The sequence below is a fragment of the Botryllus schlosseri genome, chromosome 8, assembly GCF_051294905.1.
Source record: "Botryllus schlosseri isolate E-star chromosome 8, Bs_hap1, whole genome shotgun sequence".
NCBI lineage: Eukaryota > Metazoa > Chordata > Ascidiacea > Stolidobranchia > Styelidae > Botryllus > Botryllus schlosseri.
In genome coordinates, this window is record NC_137243.1 from 9,790,753 (window position 1) to 9,804,210 (window position 13,458).

General features: G+C 40.4%; 2 protein-coding genes across 3 annotated transcripts; both read right to left on the reverse strand.

Moving 5' to 3' along the window:
• Positions 1-1,246: 1,246 nt before the first annotated feature.
• Positions 1,247-2,255, reverse strand: LOC145445526 (uncharacterized). Of its 2 annotated transcripts, XM_080323707.1 has the most exons (4): positions 2,148-2,255; positions 1,941-2,070; positions 1,772-1,862; positions 1,247-1,696 (listed from the first exon to the last, which is right to left on the reverse strand). In XM_080323707.1, exons 1-4 carry the CDS (start codon positions 2,253-2,255, stop codon positions 1,606-1,608), a joined length of 420 nt encoding a protein of 139 aa, XP_080179833.1. In that variant the 3' UTR covers positions 1,247-1,605. The 2 variants fall into 2 exon arrangements, with proteins under 2 accessions (XP_080179833.1, XP_080179834.1); XM_080323708.1 differs by lacking the exon at positions 2,148-2,255 and having other exon boundaries at positions 1,941-2,064.
• Positions 2,256-5,816: 3,561 nt separating this feature from the next.
• Positions 5,817-9,925, reverse strand: LOC145445221 (uncharacterized). The gene is made up of 4 exons (XM_080323394.1): positions 8,052-9,925; positions 6,728-6,849; positions 6,559-6,658; positions 5,817-6,495 (listed from the first exon to the last, which is right to left on the reverse strand). The coding sequence occupies exons 1-4, from the start codon at positions 8,090-8,092 to the stop codon at positions 6,402-6,404; spliced, it is 357 nt and encodes a 118-aa protein (XP_080179520.1). The 5' UTR covers positions 8,093-9,925; the 3' UTR covers positions 5,817-6,401.
• Between the last annotated feature and the right edge of the window lie 3,533 nt (positions 9,926-13,458).

Sequence of the window (13,458 nt, forward strand, 5' to 3'; positions counted from 1 at the left end):
CAGTGAATGGCTGGAATCCGGGAAAAAAAGTTAATTTTGAGCAGCCCGAGCCTACATCTTTCCTTGGTAGTTTTGGAGCTTATGCCAAGCCATCAATCAGAAGCATGAAAACAAGCATTGTGGATTTTGCGCCTCGTCGATGAACTGGAGCCTCGTGTCATACCGCTCTGAAAAACTTTTCCTGCCAGCAAGCATCTTTCACTTACGGAGTGCTAGATAGTTCTTATCAATAACTCGCAATCCAAGCACAACACGTTTTTGTAAAAAAAACAGGGATTTCTAGAACTAGTTCCAGAAATCCCTGACAAAACCCAACAAACCTATTCGACCGAAATGGGTTGTGAGCTAAGTTGAAATCAAGACGAGGAAAAATAGTTGTCTTTTTAGTGAGTCACTTGATGGCCTAAGCCATGAGTAGCGTGGGCTACTGTTGCACAATAGTATTTTCATTCAAGTAGGCTATCTTCATTTCCTTTTTGTAAACCCGTTTTCGGCTAGTTTGTGCGGGTGAAAGTGTGGATGGTGCTCAAAAAGGATGAAAAGCATTGACTTAGTGCCATCTTTTACGTTGTGTCGGCCAAGGAGATCTATTTTGCGATTTTTAACGTTTTATCCAGATGAGATTGACAAATAAAAATCTGCTATAGGCGGCAAATAGCCTTCTTAAGTTACCGATCAAACCTTTGTTCAAGCTAATCGTGTTCTATTAATTCTACACCTAAATGTAAGCTACCACTGATATGTTGATAAATCGATACTTGTACTTCTACTTATTATATATTATAGGCATTTATGTCTACTTCTACCAGAGTAGCATCAGTGACTACTTCTTTGACCACCTCTGATCTCGTGATCGAGTAATGTAGGGGATAGTCATAGTCACGCACAGTTGTTTTCCATCATTTGTATTTCTCGTTATGTGTTCATTTGAGAAGCTCACATGAACAAGCATGTTTTATGACCTAATGTTATATAATATATATAGTATCGTAAACTCCCTACTACCAAAGTGATCGATATATTGGTGCGAGGCTCGTCACGTCAAAGTAACAGGTTGCCGACGCAGTGGATATTTGTATTGATCATTGAAGATGCGTTTCACGGCTGCAATCAATGCCATATGAATACGTACCATCCGATATCATGACTGCTCCCGGCAGTTTTGCGCTCGAAGTAACAGGGAAAATTCATAAAAGAGAAATCTCTTGGTTTCAATGAATATAAACGCGACACAATATGCACGAAATCAAGATTCAACTAATTTTATTTATAATGTGCGCGAATGTGTATAATACCACGAAATGGTTCGCTCGAAACCAATAAAATTCATCATTCAATAACAGGATATGCTGTGATATGTAAAGCAATATAATGCGTGAAGCTTTTATAGGAACTCGAGCCTTGAAGTACGTGTACGACGTACGTACGAGGTGCTGTACAGATACGCATACAGTAAATGTTATATCGAGCAGTTAGACGCATATGCAACAAATAACACGTTGGTTAAACCAATAACACTAAGGCGGCTAAGCAGCCAACTCAGTCATTTCACAGTGTATCAACGAAGGGCAATATGATTGAAAAAAAAACACTAAAGAGGCAGGCTTATTTAGTCGTTGAGTGCGATGAGTCGGAGTCCCCCGATATATTTCGCATTCTCAGGGTGATGCTGACTGGATTGGCGCCATCCCCAAAGCTGCAAAAGAATTCCAATGTCAAATATGATTTAGATGACAATGCGATTTGTCAATACTAGGCGTTAATATATTACCTTGCTTTCAAGCTTTTCGTTAAATAACGATCCTTCGTTATGTAGCTGTATAATCCCTTAAACTGGGATTCGTGATCCACAGGGTTGATCACTAGAACGAGATGAATCAACACAACAGTGTTATAAAAAATATCCCCGTATTTCATGAAAAAATATCATATCGTCATACCTTCTAGGCTTGGAGCGTTTGCGACATCAGGATATGTTTTGTCTGCGTGACAAGCTTGGCAAGCAACAAATGCATTTATGCTAGGTACCGACATCGTGGCAAAGGAAGATGATAAGGCTACTGTCTTTAAGTGCCAAGAAAAAAATCTAAGAATGAAACGGTCGTACTCACAAAATCTATAATCAAATACTATGAAATTTCCTAAAGGGCAAAATAGCTTACGAGACACAGCGTCAGCAGGTAATTATATACCGCAAACCGCACGCCAGACACGCTACTTGAACCACATAATAATATGCAACGGCAACTATCCATGTCGATCTGAGCCTGCGATGCATACAGAGGAAATTTTTCACACAACGCTAGTTATAACTATCGTATACAATACAGCTTGCGCAGCGCAGCAAGCTATCACGCGTCCCATGCCTGATCCGCAGCCAGCACAACGCAAGCGAACTTTGGACCGCTTCTGAGTCAACCGCGTACTACTTATGACGCTGCTTTGTCTCGGTGTTATGTTTCATTAAGCTATGTAATTGAGCAAGCCGTGATTTCAATTTTAAAGCGCTCGTCTTCACTCCGTAAGTCCGTAAGCGTAAAAATGATGACATCTATCGTAAACAAGATTGTATACATCATTGTGATTTGTTTCACAATCGCTATTAGAGTACCCGGGAAAGTGACGGGGAACGAAAGCATCATTCTGGTTCTGGTTCTGGTTCTGATTCATCATCATTTATATTATATTTTTGTCGATTCAACTTTCAATATACTACAAGAGTTGCAATACATTGAACAAAAGGGGAGGTGTCGAAAGGACTTGGTGAAGTCAATTAATCATACTCTCACCTCGGCCTTTAAACAAATGGAAGAACCTGTTAAAAGACGAATGAACATTGCACAATTTGACAGTGTACTGGTCATGCACAAATGGACGTATAAGCGCGAAGCGCAAAATTAATTCAAACTAGGGATGCGTGCGGAAAGGGGAGGCAAGTTATACGCAAAAAATTAAGGGCGAAAAGAGAAGGAACAAAGACAAGCTTCGCCTGTGATAGGGAAATTCATCATAAATAACTAGCTCGAAATTTTAAAATAAATGGTACTAATTTTAATTGAATGAGATTGTCGCAATGATTCTGAACATCCAAATATTGATAGTGTATGGGCAAAAGAACCCCTCAAAATTGATAGGAAGACTGAAAATTGGCTTTTGTTACGTACAATATAGCTGCTCAGTGAAACACTATACGGTGAGTCACTAATTCATCCGTCTCACAGTGACGCAACAATCCGGCACAGGCGGCGTATCATGGTCGACGCGAAAGATCATCGTTCTATCAAGTACGCTGTAAAATTGCTATAATTTAACTGCCAAACTTAATTAGCAAACCCAATTATATGCACAATTCTCCATGTGTTTTGATGTCCCTAACTCGATCAAGGAGACGAACTTAGTTGTAACTCAACGTCTAAAGTTTATTTGGGATCCTCATCGCCAGTTAGTACTTTGTCACCCTTCGCCATCCCCAAAATAACTTATTGGGCCCCCACAGGGGATTTCATGTGTTCATCTGTTCAACTCTACCAGTAATTTCACCTTCCCCTTTATACGTGCGATTTAGGAAGACACAGTTATCCGTATTAAACGATTCACGATCGAGCCGGGTGAGCTAACGACTAACACCAGATGCGATTTAACATTTCATCGGCTTAGTTATTATAAGCATTTGTTTTCTAGTCTCAGTTTTGTCAATAATATTGGTACTCACGGCGCCTCGGGCGATACTATACAAAATATCGTTCTAACACAATTGCCAATACAGTTTGACCCGTGTCTCTAAATTGTGCTATTGATTAATCATTTTGAGAGGGTGTATCAGTACCTATAACATTAAAATCAAAAAGTATTGTACGGCGAGGCTCAGCTTATTGGGTTGACAGCTGCAGCGCTGCAGCACCCCAAAACAGCTTGATCTTCTCACGTTGTCGTTAATTTCATCGTCATCTTCATAATCATTTTTCAATCAAAACACCACAAGATTGCGATATAATGAAATATATATAGGAGGGTGCCGAAACGACATGGAGTATATAGTCTTTTAACCAGACAATCACCCACCTTGCTATCCATACAGGACCGTAACTGCCGCACCCCAAACTCCCCAATCGGGGGGCCGAGATCGAAAGGGGACTTAAAATAAGTTCGTAAATTAACGTAAATTATATAGTATTTTTTGAAAATTTATGCAACTTTTTCAAAATTTAATGCGATTTAATGTTGCCAAACATCTTGTTCATCGGGTACCCCAACCCAAAGAAAAAATACGCCTGATTTATAGAAATGAGCATTTCTGTGTCGACCATTATTACCGTTTTAGGCCATGTATCAAGTAACATGTGACTCCTAGAAATGCGCCAAAACGATCGGCAGCGAGAAAACCTTGTCCGAAAAGGACTCCCCTTATATGCTGACCCAAAACTTCGATATATATGCATATGTGTAATTGTCCATGGGCGCCTAAATGGCTGGCGCCGAATGTTCGTGTCCTTGTGTCCCCACAAGACAAATGCCATCCCACGAGAAAAGTAATTTGCCAGTGAAGGAATACCAATTTGAAATCGTGTGCATCTTTTAGTTTAGTGCGTTTCGGCGATTTCAATTTCTTATGACATAACAGACAGGAGGTAACGAAATAACATCATGTAACTAAGTCATTATATCAACGGGTCCGCCAGAATATGTTTAATTATTATTTACGGTCCCTACGTTTTCCAGGACACCTCACTCAGCTCTACCGATAAATTTGATTACGTTAGCAGAGAGAGGAATAAAGAATTGACAGCAATATATATTCAATTCCCAATCATATTGACCGATTCAATCATGAAGGGATTGAAGGCACTGTCCAGATCCACACGACTGGAGAGTGGCAGGATATTCATCAACGTCGATTTTCTTTATTACGGATTCGGGTTCACAGAGTTCATCAATAATATTTTCTCCAGATTCTTTCCTTTCGGTAATAATTCTATTCAATTTCATTAGCAACTCTAGCTAGTGTTTCCAAACGCACAGCGACCACGACCACAAGCACCATCAAGCGTATAAAACCTGACGCACACTACGAATTTCAAATAGTGAACTTCAATTTTATGCTACCATTACGTCACAAATCTTCAAGTGTGACGTCGCAGTTTATTGACATCGTTTTGTGGCTCCTTGGCAGTTACAATTTAAAATATACGACAACTATGACTCCGTTAATGACCAAGGTTGCCGACCCCTGTCCTAAACCGACCACAACAGAACATAATATCTTCGATCAGGGCTACATCATCATCATCATCATCATTGGTTTATTAGCAATTTTATCAGTTCAATACACCACAAAAATGCGATACAATGAAAAGACAGGAAGATGTCGAAGCGACAAGGAGTAGTCTATGGAATCTGACACCCACCTTGGCCTAGGCGATGTAAAGAGGAGGCATGCACACTGAATGAAGGTAAAGAAGATAGTATAGAAAAAGAATGCGACAAGAAATAGGGCGGCATGTCATGGGAAGCGAGATCGATAGGTCAGTCGTGGTCCGGTAATCTTGAGGATGGACTGTATTTATTTAGTAGTAATTGCTTGTATTTCGACTTGAATGTGGACATGCTCGTCGACTGTCGGATGGCCGGCGGGATACTGTTCCACACATCAGGTCCGGCATATTTGATGGGGTAGCATTTTTAGGGTCGGCGCTCATTATCATCAGCACATCCAGTCGCGGTTCACGTGATATACAACTATACGAGTTACAACTGATGAATGGTGACGATGTCGAGGATCCCAATCGTTCCTGATCTAGTACAAGTCGTCCGACGGCTCATATACTACATTTTTATTTACAATTTTACATAGTTATGACATAATTATTCAAATCTTAAAAAGAACATTTTTTATTGAAATCGCAATTGCTCAAAAGGACTCTTGTTTTAAACGCAACCATGAACATATCCATTCCTGGTTTTACGTGGTGCATGAGAAGAAGAATATTCAACTTGTTTCAATGTGTATGAATGCGAATAATATGAGGTGATTTGCTCGAAACATTCGTTCAATATTTTATATCATATATCTATACATGAGAAACAGAACGTACGAAGCTTTCATCAGAATGCGAGGCCTCGGTACGGTGGGCAGTTGGTACAATGAACATGTCCTGATATCAGGGGTGGGGAGTCGAATTAAGGTCATTATAATACACCTACATTACAAGTAAGAATAATGCAAAAAATGTTATACTGCTGATCACTGGAACATAGTAATAAGAAATGTTCAATGAAAAGCACGGCGGGCGGAACTTCTACAATGCCAAAATGGGTTGCAGCGTGCAGTCGACTCCATGCATTTGACGTTTTCACAGTGTATCAAGTAAACGCAACATGGACATAAAAACGCGAAAGTTGAATTATTTCGTAGTCGAATGCAAGGATGAGTTGGATTCTCCGGAAAAATTTCTCATTCTCAGGCTGGAGATGACTGGATTGACACCTTCTCCGTCGCTATAAGAAGAATTCGCCGAGTATAACTTATATAGATGGCAGTACGCTTTGTCATCGTATTACCTAGTTGTCAAGGTTTTCGTCGAATGTAGATCCTTTGTCAACGCAATGCAGCTGCTGCAAAATCTCTGCATCAAACTTTCGTGTTCCGTAGGATTGCCCACTGCAACCGAGGAAATCAATATTATTTTAACGGTATCTTGACATTATATAAGAATGGCACATCCCCGACCTGTACTTGGTATGCCTGCAGCACTGCCGGTGACTTGAGGCAAGGTTTTTTCTGCGTGACATGCTTGACATGCAACGAAGATGTTCATGCTAGGTACCGACATCTTAAACCAGCCGAAGCACCTACGGTCAAGGCGGTAAACCGGTAAAATCTATAAGATTGAAATTTGTAGATTTTCGTCAACATGAAAATTCGACCGCATCATGCGGTGCCAATGATAGTCATGGTAGAACATGGATTCTTGACCCTTTTTTTAAATCTCGGAGTCAACTTTCATGCGCCCTCCCCATATCATAAGTTGAATGTGTTTGCGCGATTAGGAACTTGACTGAAATATGGCACATCGTAAAGATACGTCTTACATAAAAATTTACTTCCAGAAAAAGCAGCCATAATGCACTTAGCAATTAACTTCAACGTGGTTGTGCTCCAAACTAATAAATAACTCAAATGGATTAAAGCAGTGGTTCTTAACCTTGTCTCTGGCGCCCACCCGGGGGCGATTTGGATTTTGAAGGAGGTGGAAACGGTCAGGGGGCGAAAGGTGGGACGCTGGGTTCAGGGGCGGTATGGGGGCGCTGAAGAAAAATAGCGTCACAGTAAATGGTGCAGTTAGGACATATGATTATATAGTGGAACAATAGTTCTATAGGCCCATATCCCTGATTTCTCACTGCAAACTAACTCGACAAAATCTGTCAAATCACAATGTTTTTCGTTGCGCTCATCGCGAAATATCCACCGGCGACGTTTCCATGAACAGAGTGGTTTATTTTAATTCATGTAAAATGAATTTGGCGTACCTTTGAATTGCCAATTCCCCGTTAAAACACTCCTGTCACGCTACTCCAAGTCGTTTCGACACCTTCCTATCCTTTCATTGTATCGCAGTTTTGTGGTGTTTTGAAATGATGAAAATATTAATAAACTGATACTTATCCTGATAGCTCGGGTTATTTTCCACAAAAAATTTTGAGCTAGGTATCTTATCCAGCAGTGCACTGCGTGTCGAAATCGAAAAGGCACTGTACTGTACAACTTTTGAGAGTGATGCCCTTTGTACATTAAAGATGTTTTGAAGCCTTTTGACCAAAATGATCAACTCAATATACTTGTATTTGAGAGCTACAAAATTAAATCGTCAGAAAATTTCTTCATCGCATCATAAAGGATGATACTGCTTGGTGTTGTTTCCCCCATTCATGTTGAAGTCTAGAGCTTGGTTCAGTACTAAATTTAATGTGAGCAAATCTCTACCCCACTCTCAGTTGATTTAGTATAGTCACACAAAGCAATAGAACAAAACCCGATAGAATTAACTTACCCGTATTGCCAATTGCAGAGGAGAATTCGGGATGCGTACATCTATCTCGAACCAAATGCTATGAGCCCGTAGGCCTTACCCGATGGTTGGTATAACAACCTGGATTTGATCCCGAAAATAGCACATACAATTATAACGTTAATTGGTCAAGTGGTCTAATAGTGAAGTCTCAACCCGAAACCCGATTTCGACCACTTACCCATTGTTTTTACTACAGTTCATAACATAGGGGGTGCCAGACCCAGACAATTTTTGAAAGGCGGCGCTGGGGAAAAAAGGCTAAGAACCACTCGATTAAATAATGGTATACCGTGTAAAATAAGAAATACAAAAAGGGGAAAAGTATAGTCTTTTGGTCAAAAGCTTCAAAGTTGGTCTGCTAAAACAAGTCCTAACTCTCTAACGTGCATGGTTATAGGAACACTTTGTAAATTCTCGAGTTGAGTTACATTTCAAGATCCTTGTTCTTGTGGATTCACGTGTATAAAATGAGATGTCGAAGGCAATGATAGAAGATCTCGAACAAATTGAGAGGTGTTGCCGAGCACAGGTGAAATCAGTGAGACCCTGTTCAACAATATGAAGAAATCTGAGGTATTGACGAGGACATTTATTCGAAAGATGTAGGCCACATCACCGTCTTCAACGAACGGCCCTATGACCTGCATATTTCCTACACCACGGACTATAGCCTTTATTCGAACAAGCTCAATTAATCAACCATGTTTGTATTGAGAAGTCAAATAATTATGATAATAGAGCGGCCAATCCAGGCAATGCGTATTGTGACTTACCAGAAATTATTCAACATAGCATTGAACAATGCGGTTATTGCTATGTTATGTCAGTTATGAGGAGGCCTACGAAGATTTAGAATGTCCATTTTAGCCGTGACCTAGCAAAATCATTGATAACATGAAATTGGAATGAACACTGTATTTCCCTTTGTCATGATCAGACTTGGACAACTAGATAATTCTAGTTGTCTAATTTCACTAAATTAGAGCGAAATGCCAGTAATCTAATTCTAATCTAATTTGGAAAGTCTGAAAATTTTCTAGTTGTCCAAGTATAAGCCTGGACAACTAGATAATTCTAGTTGTCTAATTTCACTAAATTAGATAGACATGCCAGTAATCTAATTCTAATCTAATTCGGAAAAGCTGAAAATTTTCTAGTTGTCAAAGTCTGGTCATGATCGCCCTCGAGGGTGGTAGCGTTCACGTAGAGCCCCACTGCTATGAATGTATCATGTTTCATCACGCAGGCAGCCAATAGAACTATACACAAGTAAACTGGTTTATTGAGCAAAACTGAGCACCTGAAATCAGCGCCTGAACTGGCGATAAACATATCATTCCTTAACCTCATACTGTCCATTTTTTATCAAATGAATCTTTGACTACGCCGGTTGTTGTTGTTTTAGTATTCATGTTTCGACAACTACATGGTCGTTTTACATCAGGCCAATATCCTCTATTATGATTCTGTATCTGCCGACTTGTAGCAACAAGACGCGCTGGACACCGCTTACGCGGATCAGATGGCGAAAAGGAGCCTTGATATACCTACACCTACACCACTGCGGTAGGAATTCTGGAGTCGACCTTGGTCGGAACTCGCAACCCATTGGTGTTGCAGCTGCGGAATGTGCCACTACTACGCTATCTCGTCTCTGTCTACTCGCGTTTATTGTTTATTCCTGCCACTATAGATTATAACAATACTCCCGCAACACAGACGAGTGGTCCACGAGTTCCACGCCTGATATCGGGACGGTAAAACGCACGCGGTGGTCGAGCTTTGGACACTGAAGACGATGCAGTGTGACTGGCAACGTTATGAATCTGCTGCTTTGTCCCACAATCACACTCTTCGACCGCCGTTGTAATATATAGGCTATTATCAGCGGTTCTTCTATTTACAACTGCAGAAGACGCGACGATGTACGATGTTATCCGATCCGTTTTTTGTAATTGAAGAAGCTGTAACGTACGTTTAGTCGTTGCGTAGTCAAACGACAATACGTTATATTTTGATCGGGAATTCGTCTATTTTACACTTACACTTACAATTACACTTACTTATAGTTAGCCAGTTGGCCCTATAAGCGTGGCCCTATAAGTTGCTCGTTATCACGCTTCCTACTTATCCGGACCTACCCTTGAGAGCCTGTCGACGAAAAGCACAGATTTACAGACATGACGCAAAATAAATTACGAGATATACAGGGTTGCATTTAAAACAAAAATCCATTGTTTAATACGTGTTTTTAATGAGACATGACGTCACGAATATTCAATTGTGACGCCATAATGGATTGACATTGACAATTGAAAATATAAGGTAACTATTTGACGAAATAGGCTTCCAATCCCTGTCAGATACGGACCAGAAATATTCTTAACCAGGACTAGTCATGCAACATTTTACGATAGGCGGACATCATCATCAGAATATTCATTCCGTACCAATGAACTATGTCTGCGTACTATAGCTGTTGAGCCGACTATTTCGAGGGTTCCAACCATTCCATATCGGTACGGAATAGGTGTTCTGATGACGATGACCGCCGACGGTAAAAATGCTGCATGACGATGTAGTCCTGGTTAAAGATATTTTTGGTCAGAAGCCTATATGACAGGGGTTGGAAGCCCATTTCGTCAAAGGAGCTATAGTTACCCTATATCTTCAATTGTCAATGTCAATCCACTATGGCGTCACAATTTAATCTTCGTGACCTCATGGCTTAAAAAAACATGCTTTCAACAAGAGCCTTGTTTTAAACATAACATGCTTGTTTTAAATTGATTTTTGTTTTAAATGCAACCCTAAATGCAGAATCATTGAGTGATTGCTCACTCTGAGGTCATAACAGCGTTTCGCTCACAATCCGAGTATATGCAAGATCAGCCATTTTTATCGACACCGTGACTTGATGACTAGAAAATTATTCGTAAATTTTGCTCCAAGTCACGAGTCAATCCACATTTCTGACACGTCGAGTCAAGTCAAGTCAATTCATTCATGTAAAGTGACTCGAGTAAAGTCAAGTCATTCGAAAAAGATGACTCGAGTCTTACTCGAGTCCTCCAAACACTGGTTTCCACTTTCTTCCGCTATTTCGTCATTATTTCTGTACAATGTTATTGACCGTGGTGCAATAGGCCATCAGGTAGGGTTACCATATTTTGGAAATCTGAAAAGGGGACACTTTTTTAAAATTTTCAGACTTGCAATACCGGAGAAAAATCCTGAAAATTGGTAAATTTTTCCCAGTCCGTGGTCGGTTGACTGAATAAAAAGATCAACTTTCCGGCTGACAAAAAAATAAAAAATAAAATAAAAATAGGTCAGCTTTCCGGCTCAGCTCCCGAAATAGCCGCCGGAGCGTTACTTCAGTGCTAATTTACTGTATCTCGGTCGAATTTTTCTCTATATTTAAACAAAATTCTTAAAAAAGAGGACATCTGGGCGTCCTCTGAGGATACTTTCAAAAAAGTCAAAAAAGAGGACAAATCCTCTTAAAAGAGGACGTATGGTATAACGCTGCCGTCAGTCGATAAGCGCCAAGTCTTTATGTTTAATAAACAACAACAACAACATGCAACAAAGTGATTAATCATCATTGGTTAATTTGATCAGTTCAATACATCACAAAAAATGTGATACAATGAAAAGACAGGAAGATGTCGAAGCGACTTGGAGTAGTCTATGGACTCAGACACCAACCTTGGCCTAGGCGATGTGAAGAGGAGGCATACACACTGAATGAAAGTAAAGAAGATAGTACAGAAAAAATTACAAGAAATCGGGCGGCATGTCATGGAAAGCGAGATCGATAGGTCAGTCGTGGTCCGGTAATCTTGAGGATGGACTGTATTTACTTAGTAGTAATTGCTTGTATATTTCGACTTGAATGTGGACATGCTCGTCGACTGTCGCTCGTCAACTGACTGTTATAATAAAATCCGGAAGATGCATCATCATTAATTTTGTGCCATACATTATCGTAGACCCCTCCATCCGCTCTACCGGTTCTGATCACGTGAAGAATGTATAAATATTTGACAGTAATGTATGAAACAACCAATGTTATCAACGAAATAAATTTTCAGGGTGGAAATAATACGGGGGAGGGCGCCATACCATGAAATTTTCTAAATCGGGGTGTTCGAATAAACGGAGGATTAGCATCGCATTTCCATATTAATGCTGCCATTTTCATTCCATGATGCGGACGAATGCTTATGATGTCCACAATTTATACCTCCTGGGATACATCAATATCGATCAAGCTTGGCCCCTTTCGCACAGCTCAATTTGCAGATTTTTACAGTCCATTTTAACGAATTACGATCTTTTTCACAACTACTTACTTGAGTAGATTTAAAGTTAGTCAATTCTGCTTCTACTTCAAGTAGTTTTGAGCAGCTTTTAAAAGAAGTACTTCTACTCGTACTTGAGTAGATTTCTGGTTGCATTTTGTGATATGACGATAAAGGGGAGCGCGAATTTTTTCACTATCACGAAGGGGGACGTGTCTAAAAAGTTTGAGAACCACTGCAATAGAGCGATAAAACATCATCATCATCATCATCATTGGTTTATTAGCAATTTTATCAGTTCAATACAACACAAAAATGCGATACAATGAAAAGACAGGAAGATGTCGAAGCGACAAGGAGTAGTCTATGGAATCTGACACCCACCTTGGCCTAGGCGATGTAAAGAGGAGGCATGCACACTGAATGAAGGCAAAGAAGATAGTATAGAAAAAGAATGCGACAAGAAATAGGGCGGCATGTCATGGGAAGCGAGATCGATAGGTCAGTCGTGGTCCGGTAATCTTGAGGATGGACTGTATTTATTTAGTAGTAATTGCTTGTATTTCGACTTGAATGTGGACATGCTCGTCGACTGTCGGATGGCCGGCGGGATACTGTTCCACACATCAGGTCCGGCATATTTGATGGAGCGATGATCTTTTCGGTCGATCATATGATATTTGGACGACGTGGACGCGCGTGTGTTGTACTTGTGCGCTTTTGATTCAGAGGTAAAGAAGTCATTGAAATATTCGGGGCAACGACCGCAGTGAAACTGATACATGAACTTGGCGATTTCTAGTTTCCGCATATCTTCTATGTTTAGGACGCCGAATCTCTTCAGCAGCGACTTATTGGATGGGCAGCCAGGTCCCTTTGGGGCCCTAGCTATGATTCGGAGTACTTTGTGCTGTAGTTTCTGCAGTGGCTTGAGTGCAGTTTTACTGGCAGCCCCCCAACAGAGGATGCCATAATGTAACTTCGATTGGATTAAGGATTTAAAGAGTATCAGAAGAACCCATGCTGGCATGAAGCGCTTAAGGCTGTAGAACAGGCCGCACTTCGGTGATAATTTAGTT